Source organism: Crocodylus siamensis, chromosome 3 (assembly GCF_052110815.1).
Source record: "Crocodylus siamensis isolate JL-2025a chromosome 3, ASM5211081v1, whole genome shotgun sequence".
Lineage (NCBI taxonomy): Eukaryota > Metazoa > Chordata > Crocodylia > Crocodylidae > Crocodylus > Crocodylus siamensis.
Window position 1 is genome coordinate 173090477 of NC_143397.1, and position 20700 is coordinate 173111176.

A 20700-nucleotide genomic window follows, 5' to 3' on the forward strand; every position below is an offset into this window, starting at 1 on the left:
CATTGGCTCTTCTATGTTTGTACATTTTAGGAAATTTATCTAATGTATATGAAACTGGATTTTGCTATTCCAGTAGTCTACTACTATTTCATTAATCTATTTGAATACAGAAGTAACCCATCAATAAAATGCTAGAGAATATTTGATGAGAGGCTTAGTAAAAAAGATATTCCAGACATGAAAAACTGTTAGAAATATCACTTTAAAATAAACTAATTAGCTTTTTAAATGAAATACAGCTTTCATTGTTAAGCTCTAGATATCTCGCCCCCAAACATTAGACGAAGTTGCATTGTTTACAAAAATTTATTAATACAAACTTTACACACTTATATAACAGTTATCAAAGTCCTAGTTATAGATATCATGTCTGTAATAATACTTTCTTTAAGTTATTTTAGTTGCACACAAAATAAGTTCTCCAAGACTAACATCTATCTAAATTAGCACTGTATCTCAAATCTGCTCAGGTTTAGTAAGGCTGTTGGCTTTTCTAAAAATTATACAAAGGATAATCTATGTGATAACTTTATAATGCTTGCAGCTAGCCACTGAACTCTAAATGATAGTTCATAAATAAAACGTCAAGAGAGCCCTATTTCATTATACCACAGCTGACACAAATACAGCAAACTCTGCCCAGGATCAAAGAACAAATAATTAAGACTAAAATGCAAGCTGATGTGTTGCAGCATTGTAGGGCCACTAAATAGCCATCTGTGAATTCGTGGCGATTTAAAAGGCGAAGAAAGGCACGTAAGCTGCAAACTGCATCCTGCGTCACCTTGCCTGAGGAGAATGCAAAATTAAAGCAAGATTGATTTCATACACACCACACAGGCAGGGATCGACTGCCTGAGTGCTACCACTGTTTGCAGTGCGCTCAACTTGGGATTGCAAACTCAATTCTGTTTTCTTTGATGCATGACTTTCCACCGATCAGATTGGGAAAGGACAAGGGAAGGTCTTTTAAATTTGACAAGTGGGTGTTTTTTAAATAAAAATAAAAAGCAATCGATGTCTGTAATTTGGGGGTGGTTCATTTCTTTTAAATGATGCCTCCATCATACCGCTATGTTGAGTGATCTGCAAGGAAACTTACGTGCACATCACCTTTAAAAGAGAGGGGATGGAAAGCTTCCTCGATCGGGTTTCAGTCTTTTTTTCCCCAGAAGGTAAGATATAACTCCGTACATATAAAGATGAGGTTAAAATGATTTATCGGTCATTAGAAACTGAACCGCAGGTGAACACTACACATTCTGTATTGACAAAAGTTGGTTTTATGAAATAAATTTTACTCAGCAATAAGCCATAATGTAGAAAAATACATTTTACCTCCAAACTCAATAAACAAAGAACAAAAACTTCAGTAGTAGTGCATAATTATTTAGTGGTAGCTACAACAGGGGTTCCTAAACTTTTACAATAAGAGCTTGCATAAAACAGAACAGAAGAGTGAGAGAGGCGTTCACAATCTTTTTAAAAAAGAAAAGAAAAGAAGGAGAAAAAGAACTGACTCCGATGGGTAACAGAGCTTAAATACTGCAAGACAGGATGAAAGGGCTACAAGAAAACAACAAAGGAAAGGAGCAACTCCAATTGAAAGATCAAAGGGAGAGATTCCTGGCCATTACACATGATGAGAAGCATGGACAGCACTGGAGAGAGTAACACATTGTACTTTGCATCGAGTCCAGTACCAAGCTGACCGAGATCAGCTGGGTAGTGGATCTCAAGTGGGATCGTCTCATGTTACCCAGGTCTTCTGGCAGCCTGGCGCCACCCACCCGTTAGGGGCACTTCCTCTCTGATCTGCGCTCTATCGCTTCCAGTAGCAAAATTTCAAACTCTTTTTTCAATGGGTCTAATTTCCGGCTTGTTTTGTTCTGTAGCTATGCCCAACCAGCAAGTAGAATAAAGAACGGGGCTAATTAGAGATCGTTGTTTTCTTTTAAAGATAGATATAGATATAGATATATATATATAGTCCTCCCCCACCCTCCAATAGTCAACAGAGATGCACAAATTTTGATAGAGCTGTTGTTTCACCGCCGGAGGATTAATCCGCTCCGATCAGTGTTTGAGGAGACACAAATACATATAAAACTGGAATCAAAGAAAGCAGAAAAATTGAAATCTCTAGCAAGGGGGGCCGTGCCCCTTCAGATAGGCTTGTGGCAAAAGAGCCTGTCTTGGGACTCACCAGGGAAAAGAATCTGCCTCAGAAATTCTCCCAAATCATTATCATCATAATCTCCTTGTAGCAGGGCATCATTGTCTATATACAGTAGCAAATGGTGAATATTAATGTCTTCGACCCTGTCGTGGATAAAAATACTCTCCTTTTTAATTTCCGTTACAAAAATAGGAGCAATATTCAAAACAATGATTGTCTTTTTTTTCTATTTATTTTATATAAAAACATAAACAGCTCAGGCGAATTCTTGCTCTTGTGCACGCTTTATATGAAGATTTGTCCTCTAGTCTCAGCAAGTAGTATTTATATATATATATTTATATAGTATATATATAACTTAAGGATTGGTCCACAAAGTAGATCTGTGCGTTTCTCTAGTGCTTTTTGTACAAAAGAAAAACAATATTATTATCAAAATATTCATTTAATGGCTTTACTTCATACATAAATACATGTTTAAATACACAGGAGCGGTGATTGTTCAGTCAGTTTGGAAATGACTTTTTTTTTCTTTTTTTTTTCTTTTCTTTTTTTTTAGGGCATTGTATACACAGGCGTGGCTGGTTACTCATCGCTACAAATACGCTACTCGGCGTCCTTTGTTTTTAACTCTTTGTTTATACCTTTTCCCCAAGACCGCTGCCAAGTATTTCTTGACAGCCATTTGTTTCCGATAGCGGCTGTAGCTGTCTGTGAAGATGCCATCCGAGTGCCGTTTGGAGAGCGGTTCCGAGTCGTCTTCCAGGCCGCTGCTGGCACCGCTGCAAAGAGCAAACGACAGCTGCAAACATCTGGCTCTGCTGCCCTGTCTCGCCTTTCCCTCCCCCCGCCGCACACCGCCCGCATCCCCTGGAGGTCCATCCTGATTTGCATTGCTCCCGGGCTCCCTTAACCTTTCCATGAGATCCTGAGCCTTACTTAGAGAACGGCGTAGTAGTTAGCTTGGTTTCAAAGAGGGGGTGGGGGTGTGGGGGAGGGTGTTTTCCAAGCGGTTTTATTCTGGGGATTGATTATTTGTTATTACCCCTCTAAAGCAACACGTAGACCGCTTAGCCTTGGGGAAGCAAAAGGAAACAAAGACTCTCTGCAAACATGCTGCGAAACTGGGAGCCTGATCATAATATAAGTCGACAGTCGGGAGACAATATATCCCCGGCATGAATTATTCATCACGGAAATGTAATCTCTCCTCCCATGGGCTTTATTAAAATGTTACCTTCTGCTGAAATAATGTTCATTACACGGGGCTCGTCTCGTGCCAGGATGTCTGATTTTCAACGGGCCACTCCCCCCCGCCCCCGCCTAGCTCCCCACCACCCCCTTTTTGATTATTATTTTTTAAATTAAGGCTGTATTGAGGCGGAGGCTTTTCTACTCCCTGCACTGGATGCCGATCTGCCTGAAAAGCTACAGACTCTCCCCCAGTTCTTCCCACAGGAGATTCTTCCCACAGGCTGAAGTTTCTTTAACGTGACCAGCTGGCTCTGGGTTTGGATGCTGTCTGAGTCCGCCCGGACTTTGTCCCCGCACCTCTCTCTCCCCGGTGGCAAGGGGAGAGCGCGGCGGCGGCGCCCGCATTGTCTCGGGCGGTACAAGCAAGCAAGCAAGCGGCCCGGCTTACCCCACCCGCTTGGCCATCAGAGAGTGCAGGTACTTCCTCGCGGATAACTGGCCCAGGACTTTCCTGTAGGCTTTGTTAAAGATGCCATCGGCGTGCCTAGGCGGGAAACAAAGATCACACGTTAACGAGGAGGCTCGGTGGCTGGGGGGGGAGGGGCAGGGGCTTGTCCTGCAGCGGGAGGTCCCCGGCCGGCTGGTGGGTCTCTGCGCCGGAGGGCACCGCCCGCCCGCCGCTGCCCTCCCCGCGGGGCAGTCCCGAGGGCTGCAGGTGCGGGGGGGGGCAAGGCTGATCCCAGTCTCCCCCCGCAGCAGGGCATGGCCGGGGACGTGGGCGCGGCTGCTGCCTCCAGATCTGCTCGGGGGCGAGGGACCAGGGCTTTCCTCCAGTCACCTCTTTTCCGGCGGGTAGTACAAGGTGTACATGTCGTCTAGCGCGGACGGGGGGTTGGCTAAGCCCAGGGGGTCTCGGTCGTAGGAGAAGTCCTGCAGCATGTTGCCGTCCTCGTCGTACACTTCATCTTCCAGCCTACAAAGGCAGGGCGGAGGGAAGGCAGTCAGAGCCGAGCCGCTGCTCGACTCCGCAAGGGGGGTGCTCTGCACGGCCCGAGCCTCCCCCTCCCAGGCTTTATCCCTGAGGATCGCTTGGGAGGCGGCGGCGGCGGAGCCCGCAGACACACCTAGCCCGCCTCCCCTCCCCACCCGTCTCACCCGCCGGGTCAGGACACCCGCAAGCAACCCGACCTGCCCCGGGCTGGCAGATTAGCCGGCTGGTGGCGCCCGGCCCGGTCCCGGCGGCTGCCAGACTGCACACCCGCGCAGGAGCGCGCCCGCGCACACACCCGCCGCGGGGGCGGAGGGAGGCACCCGGGACTTACACAAGACAATGCGAGGCACGTTGCCCGTGGGGAGACCCCGGATCCCCCCCCCCCCCCCCACAACATCTCCCCGGGAGGAATCGGATGCGCTGCCTTGAACCCTTTGCAGGTCTTCCTCTCCAGCTGCCCTGGTCATGTTTGTTTGGGGAGGGGGGAGGGAGGTCGCTGACTGGTGTCTCTGCCCTGTCTGATCACTTGGGATTTGATAGGGGTTTCTTTCCCCGCCCCCGCCCCTTCTCTCCCCCTCTCTGCAGCTTGATGTAGGTCAGACAGCTATTTGCGTCCTCCGGCTCTGGCAGGGACATTAATAATAGATGCCCCTAAAGTGTTTCACTCCTGCTAATTCAGGCGTCTGAATGAACCGAGGCAGGCTCCCTCCAAGGAAAGCTCCCCTCTCCTCCTTGCCACCCCCAGCCCAGGGAAATGCCTGCCCGGGAGTGGGGGAGAGGAAGCCCCTGGCCGGGCAGGAGGGAAGGGGGCAGCGCAGCCTGGGGTCGTCTGAGGACAAGGCAGGGAGAGGGTGGGTTGTCCCGCAGGGGGGCTGGGAGGGGTCCAGGCCTCACTCCAAGCCGGGCGGCCCCGGGAGGGGCGGGGAGGGGGATTTTACCTGGGGGGTGGGGGAATGAGAGGCTCCCCCAATTCTCCTGTGTTGCTGCCTGAAGGGGAAAGCGGGCAGGGCTCGGGGCTGGGAAGCCTCTCCTTTGTTTCACAGCTGGCCCAGGGCTGCCCCCCTCCCGGGCTCGCCTCCCTGCTTCAAGTGCACTAAGCACAGGAGACCTGGCAGCTGGGGACGGGGCAGAGGAGACCCGAGCCTCCCAGAAGCCAAAGGGCTCTTCCTCGCCCCGGTCTGGAAAAGGAGCGGGTACGGCCTCAGCTAAAACCCACATCCAGCGGCCGCTCGTGTCTAACCCCTGGGCTAGCCCAGAAACTGGGCAGCAAACTACCTGGACAAAAGCCCCACAGCTTGGGGCGGACTTTCCTCTCCTTGAGGCAGAAACGTGGGGATAGAGAGAGAGAGAGAAATGGATGGATGGATGAGAGATGGATAGATGGATGGATGGATGCCTTGAGCTAGAGCAGAGCTCTCCCCCGGTCCCTGAGAGCTGGATTGCCACAGACGTGCTAGTCTCGAAGCCAGCCTTGCAGCAGGGTGCCAGCAGTTTGCCCCTAGGTCCCTGTCTACCTACAAATCCGGGTTAGCTCAACTGGAGCAGGCGATGGCCAGCTGCCAGAGCGGGAGAGCCCGATGCTGCGTGCCCGCCAGGAAAGAAAGGTGGATGCCCGCGGGGCCAGGCTCCCGGGCCAGGAGACAATCGTTTCCCTGGATGCAAAGCGGAGGGGTGCCCCGCGAGTTGAGAAGCAGCACCCCAGGCGGCGCGGGCCGGAGGTGAGCAGCCGGAGCCCCTTTTGGGCAACGAGCCGTGGTGGGAGTGAAGTCCCTCGCCCTGCCCTTAGCGGAGCATCTCGCCCGCTGCCCCGCCGTGGACCGAGCAGCTCCCTCCAGGTGGCTGCAGCCAGCGAATAGCCACGGATGGTAGGGGTCTCTTTTGTCTGCCTAGCTGCCTTTCCCCACCCCGGGGGAAGAGAGGTCACCGTGAAGGCGGCAGGTCCTGCGGAGGCACCCGGCCGGGGGAAGGGGGCACCTACCTTAGCGCAGGGTACTGGAGCCCGGCCGCAGGTGAGCAGTAGACGCTGCAGTGCATTATTATCCCATAGACCAGCAGCGCTAGGATCGCTTTGCTACACATTGCCACTCTGGGGAAAAGAAAGAGCCGTCAGAAAGAAGCGCTCCTGTCGCTTGCCCTTTCCTCCCTAGCTTTGCCCGCCGGGATCGGCCGCCGCCCAGGCTGCAGGGACCCCGGGTGGTCGGGCAGCCCCGGCCCCGCGGCTCCGTGCGCCCGGTCCCTTCCCGCGCCAGCCCCTCCTGCCCGGCCGCCGCGCATCCTCCCCCGCCTCCTGCCTCCTGCCTCCGCTCCCACTCCGTCTCCTTACCATGAAACTCTTCACACCCGGCACTGAGAGCGTTTGCTGCAAACAGAAAGGGGGGATCGGGGATGAGGGGAGCGGAGAAGGAGGAGGAGGAGGAGAAGTGTCTCCCAAGTTTCAGCGGTTAAAACTCTCGCGGCATCGCCTCTCCGCTGGACAAAACGCGCGGCTGTGCTGGGATCCGCTGGGGGGGAGGGGGAGGACAAAAAAAAGGGGCAAAAAAAAAAGTTTGCAGGAAGCAGCACAGAGTCAGCCTGGGGAAGGGGCAGGGGGGAGGGAGGGAAGCGAGCCCGGCAGAGAGGAGCGCGGGGCTGCGGAGAAGAAAGCCAAGGCAGGCGGAGGAGGAGGCGGGAGACAGGCGAGGGCTGTGCCTGGCAGCTGCCTGAGGGAGGCTGATCTCTTCCCCAGGTCTTCCCCTCCACTGAGATGCTTCAGCTGCCGCTTTCTCCTTCTTCTGATCCTTGTTCGGAGGCTCCGAAGTTGGCCAGCCTTCCTCAGCTCGCAATCTAGGCAATGAGCAGCAAACCCCCTGCTTTACCGAGAGCCTTCTTTGTAAACAGCCGCCTGCGTGTTACCTTTAAGGCCGGCACGATAGTGTTTGTTGCCCTGTTGTGGCGTTCGGATTTTTATTCATGAATCAAATGACTTTTTTTTTTTTTTTTTTTGCAGTCACGTAATAATCGGGTATCAGAAAAGACGTCACCACCCAATTCCTCAAGGAACAGAACAATTCTGTGCCTTCCTCACGGATGATCTGATCGGGAGTCATAAGCTTCTCATAAACACGAACTTACACTCCCCTCCCCCTCCCCCAGAGGGCTAAAAGATTTGTTCTGATTTTCAAGTGTGACCTGCTCCCCGAGTAGGGAGCGGGGGGTACAAACTCAGAAGGAAATGGCTAAGCTTTTCCAGAGGCCATCTCCACTGCTGGACTCGACCAGCTTCAGCCAAAAAAACCCAAGATTTATTTATTTGGGAAGATTAGATCTGATGAGATCACTTCTCTCTGTATTCGTTGAGCAAGCCCAAGGGTCCTACTCTGGCATATATGTTCCCTTAAACGGGGCCATTCAATGAAACGATAAGTTGCTCCTGTTGTTCCTTTTAAGGCCCTTTGAAGTCCTGTAGGCTTCTCAGTCATTTTCTAATTAGAGTTTGTAATTGTCAGTTTCTGGCTGGTGGGTGGATTGATTAGCTGGAAGCAAATCCAGGGCTTCCTCGCTGGAGCTGTCCAAACTTCCAGGTGCTGAACTGGGAGCCAGGGACAATCAAGGGACTCTATTAAAATAAGGTTTTCAACGGGTTCTCCCCCCCACACCTTCAGCGCTCCCACTGGGATCATTATCACTGTCATCAGTTAGCCTATACATCGATGGTGTCTCACAGTCATCGACTGGCAACCAAATATTTACAGTAAACTCTCGTCAGACCTGGGCAGGGTGGAGGTGGGAGGGGTTGAGAGGATAATGTCCCTTTTTACTTTGGAAACCATAGTGCAAAGGTGCTACATTTTACTTGGGAAAACATATGGCCAAGGTATTACATTGATCCTGACCGTAGTGCACTATCTTGTCAGCAACAACGATCCTCCTTAGGTGCCTGAAAGCATTAACTATCCGCAAGCCCCGAATGACTTGTCATTTACAAGAAAGGGGAGGGCAGCAGCCGGTCCCTTCTTTATGATTCTTATTTATTTTAATGTCTGATCTTCACCGTTTTCCCCTTTTCCTTCCTGCCTGATGCAACCCTGCGACTGCGATCAGAGCCCTTTGTAGGGGAAGAGAGGCAGACTGGAAGAGGGGGAGAGGGTTTCCATGAAAAGTTCATTTGCTGAGGGACTCTTCAGGGAATCCCTCGTCTCCTTTTCCTGAAAATGACGTGGCGTCATGGCCGCGTTGTGGGGAGCCCATTGCCTGACTTCCCAGCCTCTTGCTATTTTGATGATCTTCTGGTTCTCCCTCAACGGTAGAAATTCACATTCATTTCCGAGAATTATCCAGAGAAATGCAGACGGCAGGAGCCATTACTGCGCGTTTTAATTATTTGGATCATAAGCAGAGAATTCAGGAAGCAGCGATAATTTCGTTCTCCTGTTTCCTATTCCAGTGGTTTCGGTGCAACATGTTTAAATGAGCTGCTTGAGCTCAAATCGATTGCTCAAACCCCATACAATTACAGTTCCTATTATGATCAGTTAGGATTTCACTATTTTTCCGGAGGGAAAGGAAATAGAACTTGAATGAATGATTCCCTTAGAAAGCATGGGGGATGCGATTATAAAAAGCCTCGGTACATAATGCAAGCTTCTTTTAGAGGCGATTGGTTTTATAGAAACTAGTGGAAATACTGAATCGTTCTTCTGGCATTTGGCAAACAATAAAATATCTAGAGCTGGCATGGCCAAATAACAAGAAATTCATTGTCCCAAAGGGAAAAACAATTAGTGGTTCTGGCCATCAGATTTGCCAGGATAATGTCTGAGCGAACTTATTAAAACTTCTGATCTTTTTTCCCCAGTGAATTTCAAACTGTTTGGATTTATAGAAGTACTGGTACATTTCTCAGATGCTGGGCTAAAGTAGAGATATTCAGCTTAAGTAGAGGCTGCCACCAAGTGGGGAGTTTGTTATCTTCATGATCTAGTAAAGAAAAACACAGCTAGGGCCAAATCCTAAAACCCCCATTCAGTCGGGTGCAGGTGAAACCCTAGCAAGAAACGGAAGGTTATTTTCCAGAATAAAACCAAATCGGGTTTGGAGGGGTTTGGCGTCCAGAGATTGGATTTATCCATAAACCCTCTTTAACGTGTTCCTCCATTACACACCCTTCAGCAGCTCACAGCACCTACCAGATTATTAAATCAAAGGACCTGTTTCCTTCTCCTGCCTTTCCACCTACAAGAAGAGTATACTATTCTATTCTATACAGGTTTGTGTATAATACATATAAATAATATTAAAAACCATGTTGAAGTAACAGTAAAGGTTTGATTTTAGTTTGTAGAAGGAAGTACCTTTCAAACTGACTGTCATTTGAAAAGTGAAAGGGATTTCAAATTCACAATACTTTATCCTCAGTGTTGCCTGTACCTCAGCATCTGGTTACAAACAGGCATTTTAATTTATCTGCATGTGCTAGTTGCATTTAAAACATTTTATAGTGTATATTTTAAAGTTTACATCAACATTTTAAGTGTCAGTGAGCCTCTGAGCCTGATATAGGATGAATGTTAATTTATTTCATCAGATTGTTGGTTCTAACATGGCTTTGTTGTTAAAACTTTTATTTCAAGCATGGGCATTTCACTGATGCAGCTTCTATCTTCTCAAACCTCTTTCCATATGTAAATGTTATGAAAATATCATAGCATCTGGAGCTTTATCATAGCATCTTGTCTACAACCAGTCTACAAACCAGGAGGAAAAAACTTGTATTTGTGGAGACCTAGCCATCCCATCTTTCCATCATTCCTTGGCAAGCCTCACCTAAAGATGTCTTTCAAAGCAAAATGGAAGTATTTAGCACACCTGGTTTCACTACAAAGTATCACTTCTGTCTTAACAAGAAAAGAAAAGAATTAATTCTTTCATCATAATAATGAACAAAAATCTCTGTGATTTAGGAACATATTCTCAATGAGGATTGATGAAACAGTTTATTATTTTCAATTCCAAAGCTTAATGCAAAACTATGACCATCTGGGGAATCAATCTATGAGCTATTTGTGGATTTTGATTGAGGTTATGAACTTTGCTTATATCGGTGTCAGACTGTAAACTGTACTTTGATTGCAAGGCTGGTCTTTGCCTTCCCATAGTCTGTCAACTTCCATCCCTCCATCCTCAATAAAAATTCCTCAAGGACACTGACATAGGACTAACAGTAGAGGATTGTTGACTTAAGTGCTATATCATTAAGATATAATTTCTTTTAACAATAAGAGACCCATCATCAGGGAGGATTGGATTGTCAGTATAGAAATCATCCTGACAATTAAGTCACCTGTGAACAGAGGCTGAGCTAGGAGTTACTTGACAAGAGGGATAGGAAAGTTATTAAAGTGCAGAAACTGATCTATTTGTCCCTTTGATGATTTTCAGCAGTTGAAGCTAAGAAGAAACTGCCTGCACAAGGAGCCAGGAGTCTAAGGAGTAAGGACTGGGCAGAGGACAGCTAAACAGTTTTCCCCCAGAGAGTGAGCAGATGAGACCTCCTCCTCCCTGGGCTGAATGGAAGTGCTTAGATTTGGTGCAGAGTTCAGAAATTTAAAACACATAGGGATCCATCAGCTGTGTCACTTGAGAGCAATCAGGTGAGTGATCAGCAGGGAGCACATGGCCAGATGCAACCACAGCAAATTCCCTGTGAGGGTTCATCAGAAACTCCTATACCATCCTTTAGCAAACCCAATATATCACTGAATCAGCTTAAATACAGGCACGTCTTAAATATTCGTGCATTATGAGAAAAACACTTCCTTCCACACTTGAATCCCCTGTATGCAAGCATCAGTTCCAACAACTCCTCTTCCACTCCCAGCACACTGCCACATCAGACAGAACCTTAGACTTCTAACCCCAGATGCATTCCCCTTGCCCACATTCCTTGGAGTTAGATTAGCAGCTATTTGACTGCTAGTGCCCTGCTGGGGAGTCTACACAAAAGTTCATATAACAAAAAATATAGATGGTAGGCCTGATCTGTTCTTAGTTACTCTGGATGTATACACAACCATACTGCCCTGAAGACAAGGCGACAAATCCTTTCTTCAGATAATCAGTGTGCCTCTCTTCTTCTTAGCCCCTCCTCCCTACAAGTGAATTCACATTCTACAGGTCAGAAAAGATTTGATTATATTTTACATTTGGGGAAGAGAGGAACAGTTTCCCAGGGACAAGCTTTAAAAATTCCTTTTTTCTGGTGACTGAATATTGGAATGCCCTGCTTTCAAGCAAGTTGCAGCATATCACAGAGTTTTTTCTGAATATGCAGTAAAGGCCCCTGGCAATAGTTAAAAAGCCAATCCTGTTCTCATTAAATTCATTAAAGTCATTAAATTCCCATTGACTTCAGTGTTCAGGGTCAGGCCTACAGACAGTGGGGCAGATCTTTGAATCTGTGGCTGGTATGAGTCAGCAGAGCTCCACAACATTCTTCAGATCTACACTAGTTTACATCAGTTGCACATAACACATTCTTTTTTGGTTTTTTCTTTAAAGTAACCAAGGCTAAAATATACTTGTGTTCTAGGTGCTTGTATATGAAGCTGTAACCCACTGTGAATTGAAAGTACTGGTCTATATACCCAACTGTAAGAGAGCTTCAGCCAAATCTTTAAGGACAGAAGGGCTTCCATATACCTTATATTAAAAACATAAACCCTTTGTAGTTCTGGGGTATTACTTAATGACACATCTAAACTTATTTATAGCTTAGAATTACCAGAAATAGTTGTTCTAATAAATTATTAATTTGTTCCATCCCTTATCCTTGCAGCAGCATAAGAAAATAAACAGAAGTAACTATAATTTCATGCTACAAAAATCTTTATTCTCTATTAGAAAACAGCTGATATTTTGTAACTTTGACTTACTATCAGAGGGCATCTGGCCTCTCACACTAGTTGTGCCCTGCAAGCACAACTTAAGACAGCCTAGAAGCTGTCTAACTGGCTGGGCAAGGATTCTTCCAAGATGGGAGAATCCAAGCCTGACATAAAGCCAACTCAGCTCAATAATTCCAATTAGAAGTAATAACATTTACTGAGATGGGTCAGACCCAACCCTATAAATATAAATACACCAGTGCCTCTGGTGAATAGCTTAGTTCTAACTTGTCACTTAATTTATGCATTTTCAGTCAAGCCAAAAGATGCTCTGGGGATACTTTCCTGCTCCCCCTCCTCCCCTGGCCATTCTCAAGCATTCCAGAGATAAAGATTTCAAGCCTTCTGACAAAAAGTATTCCCTATGTGTTGTCATTCCTGTATCACCGGATATAGAAGGTGCAGAGCAGGAGTTTGCTATGTGAAGCCTAAGGGTTAGATTTTCAAAAGTGCCTGTTAGACTTGTACAGTTGTGGTGCAGGTATGTTTGCATATGCAACTAAGCACTTAGATATGAAACTCACCATTTAATACACTTTATTAAGGTAGTACCTGGGAAGAGAGTACCATACTTAAGCTAGACATACCACTGCCCCTGACAAAATGATGCTGCAGAGCTTACAGCATTTATACAAGAAAGATGCTTGTTCCAGTCTCCTTAATCAAAATTTTAGCTTCCACACTAATGTGATAGTTAGCTCTCAACCTCAGTGGGAACTTCATGCCAGAACTTCTGTATTTTGCTGATCTGTAAAGCACTTAGAGATCCTTAGGGATGAAAGAAACGATAAAAGTAAAATATCATCCTCCTCTCCAGTGCACAGGAAAAGGCAATATTTGAAACACTTACATTTTATTTAAGCACCTTTGCAAAAAAAAAAAAGTGAGGGGAGATACTCAAAAGACCAAATGGTAGTTAGGTACACAACCACCATTGATTTGCAGTTAGAGTTAATCACGTAATTTGTACTTAATCCCCCTCTGTGTCCTTGAATATCTTCCCCCAGATTTCCTTTTCAAAAGAAAGACAGTGAGTTTAAGACAGAATTAAAAACATAATCAAAATCTTAGCAAGTCCATATTGCTTCTTCCATCTTTAATTTACCATGCTGTACCCAAGGTTGCTAACAATTCATTATACTAATTTATATATTTAGATGTATGAAAGTCTCTGTATCCTCCAAGTGAATGCTCCAGGTATCAATTCTATGACATAGTTTCAGCCTTGGTAGTATTTTGTATATTTAGAGCTTGACTCTATGATATTGAAGTCAATGGGAACTTCACCACTAGTCCTTGCAGTCAGATGTTATTTTCAGTTTGTCACATGATATGGGGTCAGGATGGCAAATACCAATGGTAGGACTCAGTAGGCGCATCTATAGGTGCTATTAATGTGATATGGGCTTACTTCACAGTAAAATACTGAGCAGAAAACCTTCCCCAGGAGTATATCTACACATGTACCCTGTTGGGAGCAAATCTACTCCCGGTGGGAGCAGCTGGGTATAGGAATGCTCCTGCCCTGCTCTGCTCCCCTGCAGCAGCCAGGAGGAGCTCCAGGCTGCTCCAGGTTGCTAGCCCAGGGGGCTGGCAGGACAGCTCTGCTGGCTGCAGAAGCAGCTGCCTCCTGGCACCACACACTTTGGGAAGGGCCCTAATGTGCACAGGACTCAGAGACAGCTGCTGCTGCAGCAAAGCAGAACCTTCCCGGCCCTATGCATATTGGGATGCACTGCTACAAGTGAGCCCTGTGCCCAGCAGGGCTTCCTTGCCCACCTGGGGGCTCACCAGGAGCTGTCCCACTTCTGGAGAAGCTCACAGTGACTCCCAAGCTGGACAGTTGCTGGTGAGCCCTGGCTGAGCAGGGAAGCACAGAGCTCCCCAGTCCTGACATTGCTTGGCTCCCAGCTCCTGTGGGGAGCCAGGAACCACATAGCGTCAAGACAGGGTGTAGCAGAAAGTGACCCCATCCCAACACTGATTGGTCCTAAGGGGAGCCAGGAGCTGAGCATCACCAGCACTGGGGACAGAAAACTCCCCCAAATTTGCTCCTGATCAGCATCTACAAGAGAGCTACTGCACAGTAGAATCATAGAATCACAGGGTTGGAAGAGAGCTCAGGAGGTCACCTCTAGTCCAACCCCCTGCTCAAAGCAGGACCATCCCCAGTGTCTAGCCAGGACTTAAAAACCTCCAAAGATGGAGATTCCACAACCTCCCTGGGTAACCTGTTCCAGTGTTTTATTACCCTCCTAGTGAGAAAATGCCTCCTAATATGTAACCTAAACTTCCCTTGCTGCAACTTGAGACAATTGCTCATTGTTCTGTCATCTGCCACCACTGCACAGTAACTACTGCACAGTTAATCTAGTACCTGTGTTTACAGGTACTGCCTAACTGCACAGTAGACTAATTTTCTGCACAGTAAATGCCACACATTTGTAGACAACAATACTTTATTGCACATTAGTCTACTGTGCAGTAAAGCCTCTCATGTAGTATGTACTTAATTGGCTACAGTTACAATTGGGCTCAGGTAGGAATGCAGAGTTTGTAGTGTTATGCATATTTTGAACAAAAGCTGAAGGAGGGGCATTTCACATCTCCAAGCCACCATTTTTCCACTTGCACTGGATACAATTATTCAATCTTTAGTGAGAGAAGTGGGGGGAAAATAATAGCCTTTAAATGTCAATTTCCAGTCTTGTCAGTTTATATAATAGCTTTTGTTGTATTTACATTGTGTGTATTCTATATGTGACTGCACCCTTACAAATGGCTTCTGGCTTTTGCATGAATATAGGGCATTATCATTTGTAATATGTTTATTACTTTTGATTTCAATGGGCTATTTGTGGACTAATGCTTTCCTCATCCTCCTTCAAAGGGACAGAATCTAGCCTTTTATGTTCAGAGGAAGCCTGATCCATTATTTTGTCCCACTTGGGGCCTGATCTGACTCCACCTCCTAATGAAATGAAATTGTTGTAAAAGTAAAGGTTATTAATCATTGGAACACATTACTGCTGAATGAGATAAAGTCACCGTCACTTGGAGCCTTTTAAGTCATGACTGGCTGTCTTTCTGAATGAGATGATCTAGATTAACCCCAAGTTTCTAAGTGGAATTATATGGTCTGTTTTATGCACAAAGTCAGACAAGATTATCAACATGGACCCTTTTAGCTTAAAAAATTATGATGCTTTAAAAAAGAATGGCAGGTTTTCACTGACTTCAGTGGGAACTGGTTCAGACCTTTAGTACGCATAAAAATATAGCCTGCTTTATAAGTCTTCTATAGCAGGAATGTCAAACTCATTGGATCTCAACAGAGTTTATACCTGCTGGAAAGTTGAAGTGTTCAGTAAATCCAGGAACTGCTTAGTACCTTGTTAGATTGAGACCTATACTTCCATTCCAAATATTTTCAAAGCTGTTAAGTAAATTGGACTCCCTCAACACAACACAATGGAGCTGAAGTAGAGTGTAGATATTCAGTGGATAATTTTAAACTTTTCACTTTTCATGTGGCATTTTTCACAGTGGTGTACTTCTATTTCTCAGGTTTTGATCTGGACTTTTCACATTGAATGCAAGTGTACTATTTCCTTGGCACTTGAATCCCCTGAGATTTTACTTAGAAGAGCTGATTTGATTTGATTTCAGTTCACCTCGATTTTTCTATAAAAGGTATTTTATCTTAGTGGCTCTCAGCTTTTTTGTACCAGGACCCATTTGTAAACATTGATGGCCAGTCCTGCTCCATTCCCCTCATTCCTACTCCTTTGCCCTCCACCCCCAGACCCGCAATATGTGGGGCAGAGGGGGCATGGGGGGCCTCTTGCAGGCTTGAACTCTGCCAGCCTGCAAGGGAAAAGCCACAATTTCCCACCTTTTTTTCCCTTAGAAGATCATCCATTTTTAAAGGTTGTTCACAACCCTTCCTTACATTCTTTCAACCGACTTTTGGGTTGCAACCCACAGGTTGAGAAATGCTGTTCTAGTTCCTTAAAGTCCCCCGAATACTTGTGTTACTCTAAGATGCACATGTTTTTAGTAGTAAAGAAAAAATCTATGCTTCTTTATTATGAGATAAAGGCACTATCTTTTTACTGAAATGTAGATGTGGCAAGTTCAACTACTGACAGGGGTTTAAAGTATTCAGCTTACTTAGCTACCCAGAAGTAACTTACCTCTACTAGAATTTTATGGTGAAATAACTAATGTACTTTACTTATACCACTGTGAAAAACACATTTTTGCATTGATGACAATGCCATTGGCAAATAATTGATCTTTTAAAGTTTTTCTCCAAGAGGGGAATAAGGGTGAAGTTACACATTACAATTTATACCATACTCAATCTGTGGACTATTAAGCTGTGTTAAAGGTAGAACGTGCTGTGAGTAGCTGCAATGATTAGTATCATCTGTTGCCTACACAGCTATGACTTGTCACCAGAGGACAAGGTGTGATAAGGAGCCAGGATACCTGACCTGTATCCTGCTCGGGGGGTGAAGAAGGGATGGGAGCAGTGCCTCTTGGGATGCTGCAGGACTGCAAATTGCTCATTTATTTCCTGAAGCAGATTGAAATTACTCAAACACAAGCTAAGTAGCATGGCCAACAGTTAACCCTCACCTGAACTGGTGTAACTTTGAGATGCTCAGAGGGCACTGAACATGAGTTAAGGAAGTTTAACATGAGGACATCCATATTTTAAGTGCCAAAGTGTAACATGTAACTTCACCCAAACTTGTTTTTGAATAAATCTATAAACATTAATATCACCTTAAACCAGTTCTCCCAACTGAGTTTTGTGTTAGGACCTAGTCTCAGCTTTTTGGCTCAGATCAAGTGTGTAGTTCACTTTTAAGTGTGTCACTATTCATTCATTTTTAATGTGGATTATTTCACAACTAGAAAGATTGTCTATAAGCAACTGCTTTCAGATCTATTTTTGACATCAGAAGATATAATCTCTTTTGCACGGGGTCAGGAAATTGTCCTTCCATTAACAAGCAACACATTGATGAAGAATTGTTTTATTCTGTAAAAAAAGTATAGACTTCAAAGCATTTAATTGTTTAAAGGACCTACTGATTTTTTGCTAATATATGTATAATCAATCTGAAACACTGAGCACAACAGAGACTGCCATAAAAATATATAATTAAATAGTGGAAAAGCCACAAAAGAATTGTTGAGTAAAAACTTAATTTTATTGAAGTCAGCATCAAAACTCACATCTCATCTTTAACATCCTGACTTCCACTTCACTGACAGTTATGGAAACCTACTATCCATAGGTAAGTATTTGCACTTACTTCTAAAAACTAGTATTTTTATAGGGAAGTGAAGCATTTTCTTTTTTTGTCAATATATTTGTAAGGACTATGACAAGTTAATACCTTTATCTTGTATTGGCTTTCTGTGCCTGGCAGAATGACATCAACTCTGCTATCAAGAAAAATGCACACCAACAAGCAAAGTCAGAGGTGCAGAGGAGAACATGAGAACTGAAGAATGAGTGGTGGATTCAGAAATCAAAAGAAATTCAACATTTTGCTGACATCTGTGACACTCGTGGCTTCTTCAGTGCTATCAAAGCTGTCTATAGCCCTGGCACTCAAGGCCTTAATCCTCCAAGATCAAAGGATGAAACAACACTCCTGAAAAATAATGAATCTATCAGTGCTCACTGGAAAGAACGTTTCCAGGACCTTCTGGATCAACTGTCAATGAAGATAAGATCAACAACTTTCCACAAAAAGCAATCAGAGAAGACGTTGATTTGCCACCTGGGCTGGAAGAGGTCAGGAGTGCCATTGGGAAAATGAAGAATGACAAGGCAGCTGGTGTTAATGGAATACGTGCAGAGATTTTCAAAGAAGGAGAACAACTTACATGTATCACCTTCATGTCCTCATCCTTAAAATCTAGAACAAGGAAGAAATCCCAGCTGATCTAAGGGATGTCTTGATTGTTACTATCTTCAGCTGACTGCAGAAATTACCAAGGCATCTCATTGTTGGCCACTGCTGAGAAAGTCATCACCCATATCCTTGCTAACCGCCTTATCCCTCTTGCAGAATAAAGTATTCCAGAATATCAAAGTAGCTTCAGACCACCTCGAGGAACTGCGGACATGATCTTTACAGCAAGCCTAATCCAGGAGAAGTGTTGTGAGCAAAACTGACCTCTCTATTTGGACTTCATCAACCTCGCTAAAGCCTTCAATTCTGTAAACCACAAAGCCCTATGGAAAAACCTGTCCAAAACTAGCTGCCCAAACAAGTTCATCAGTGTTCTGAGAATTCTCCATGACAACATGTCAGCAAGGGTTCTCAACAACAGAATCAAACAGAACCATTTGAGGTGAAAACTGGAGTAAAGCAAGGTTGTGTTTTCCATCTTCATCTCCACCATAATGTACCTCATTGACAGAAAGCTCCCACCTAGAATTGAAATTGTGTATAGGATGGATGGAAGACTCTTCAGCCTCCACAGACTCAAGTCCAAAACAAAGATCATGACAATGTCCATAAGGGAGTTCCAGTATGCAGATGGCAATGCTGTCATTGCTCATCTGAAATGCACCTCCAAACCATTCTTAGTGTATTCTCGGAAGTCTATGACAGTATTGGGCTAACTCTAAACATCAGGAAAATGCAAGTCCTTTTCCAACCTGCTCCAAACGGAGAAACAAACCTCCCCTCCATTCAAATCAACAGAGACTTGCTAGAGAATGTGAATCACTTTGCCTATCTTGGAAGCCATCTTTCATCAAAGGTAGACATCAACACAGAAATACAACAACGCTTGAAATGTGCAAGCACAGCCTTTGGACATCTGAGTAGAAGAGTCTTCTTAAATCATGCCATCCTTGCTGAAGCAAAGCTCTTGGTTTATTGAGCTATTGTCATTCCAACTCTGCTGTATGACTCAGAAACTTGGACCACATACAGAAGACATGGCAAGAGCTTGGAAAAGGAGCACCAACTATGCCTTTGCAAGATCCTTTAGATTAGCTGGGAGGATAGATGCACAAACATCAGCATCTTGGGTGAAGCAAATTCCAACAGCATTAAGGCCATGATCATCCAAAACCAACTTCACTGGACAGGTCATGCTGTTTCCATGCCTGACTCCTGACTTCCAAAGAGAATCTTTTTCTCACAGCTGAGAGAAGGTCAGTGAAGTAGTGGAGGGCAAAGAAAACACTTCAAAGACACTCTGAGGGCAAACATAAAGAGGTGTAACATCGACATCAACACTTGGGAGACCTTTGCTCAGGACCAACCAAAATGGAGGAAGGCTCTTTGGAAGGGACCTCAGCACTTTGAAACAGCTCATCAACAGGCAGAAGAGGAAAAGAGGAACAGGTGAAAAGAACATCAGAACATCCAACACAGCAACACAGTGCCCATCCCCCCTGGAAAAACCTGTCCTCACTGCAACAAGACATGTGGATCTAGAATTGGCCTATGGAACCACCTGCAGACTCACAATTAATTAAGATCCTTGGAAAACAATCTTACTCATTCACAAGTGATTGCCCATCATGGGTTATATACGTCTCCAGGGGAGTTCTTCACAGAACAATAGTAGGTCAGCTTAGGTGAGATTTTTAGCCAAAAAAGAACACTATCACCATGAAAAGAGTGGCAGTGGAGAGATGATTTTCACTGGTCTTCATAGCAATCTCTGTCACTTAGACTGACAAAAATAACTATAAACACAAAAAGATAACGTATACTGAACCATATGAAGCTTTTTAATTTTTTCAATTGAAGAGGATTAATTTAAGGGCCTTGTTAATTTTAGGTAACTCCTGGAGCTTTTAACCCCTGGATTATCCTGAAACACATTTTAAATATCCTTTACATGGCTTAAAAATACCCTGCTCCAACCTAGGTTTATTTCTGATCCACTGGCATGTCTACACAAGGTGCTTAATGTGCAATAGACTAATTCTACTGTGCATTATCACAATAGCATGGCTTTTGCCAATAAAATTAGTCTACTGGGCATTAGCGTCACTTAAAAGACATGCTCCTGCACTACTGTGCAGTAGCACTGGTTACTGCACATTTAATTAGTACCTGTTATTACAGTGTGGAGGGTAGGCAGGATAACCCTTCCCTGCCTGCTTCCCCAGGACAGACAGGCACAATTAAACTGGGGGTGGGGAAGCCCTGGGAGTGGGGAGGTAGCTGGGGGGATTCAAAGGGACAGGGGGAGCCCCAGGGGCAGGAATAATGTGGGGTGGGGTTCTGGGAGAGCCCTGGGGTCAGGGGGCAGAAGAGAAGTTCAGAATGGGAGGGGCACAGGATTCTTACCTTTAGTCCTCCAGGCCCCTGTTGGCCTGAAATGTGACTGCTCCAAACTCAAAGTAGGCAAGATTCTTT

At 45.2% G+C, this 20700-nt stretch overlaps 1 protein-coding gene and 1 long non-coding RNA gene across 2 annotated transcripts; one reads left to right on the forward strand and one right to left on the reverse strand.

The window, feature by feature from the left end:
• Positions 1 to 1260: 1260 nt before the first annotated feature.
• ADCYAP1 (adenylate cyclase activating polypeptide 1) lies at positions 1261 to 7310 on the reverse strand. The gene is made up of 5 exons (XM_090039762.1): positions 6688 to 7310; positions 6343 to 6450; positions 4212 to 4346; positions 3822 to 3917; positions 1261 to 2961 (listed from the first exon to the last, which is right to left on the reverse strand). The coding sequence occupies exons 2-5, from the start codon at positions 6441 to 6443 to the stop codon at positions 2775 to 2777; spliced, it is 519 nt and encodes a 172-aa protein (XP_089895888.1). The 5' UTR covers positions 6444 to 6450; positions 6688 to 7310; the 3' UTR covers positions 1261 to 2774.
• LOC149869128 (uncharacterized) lies at positions 2969 to 20477 on the forward strand. The gene is made up of 3 exons (XR_016441389.1): positions 2969 to 3850; positions 10782 to 10993; positions 17734 to 20477. It is a non-coding gene; the product is annotated as an uncharacterized LOC149869128 (long non-coding RNA).
• Positions 20478 to 20700: the final 223 nt, after the last annotated feature.

Bases quoted from the DNA above. Each gene is read 5' to 3' on its own strand.
- ADCYAP1 (XM_090039762.1), bottom strand. From the start codon at position 6,443: ATGTGTAGCAAAGCGATCCTAGCGCTGCTGGTCTATGGGATAATAATG. The intron at 3,918-4,211 runs GTGACTGGAGGA...TTTCCCGCCTAG, and splicing joins TACTACCCGCCGGAAAAGAG to GCACGCCGATGGCATCTTTA. The intron at 2,962-3,821 runs GTAAGCCGGGCC...TGCTCTTTGCAG, and splicing joins CTGATGGCCAAGCGGGTGGG to CGGTGCCAGCAGCGGCCTGG.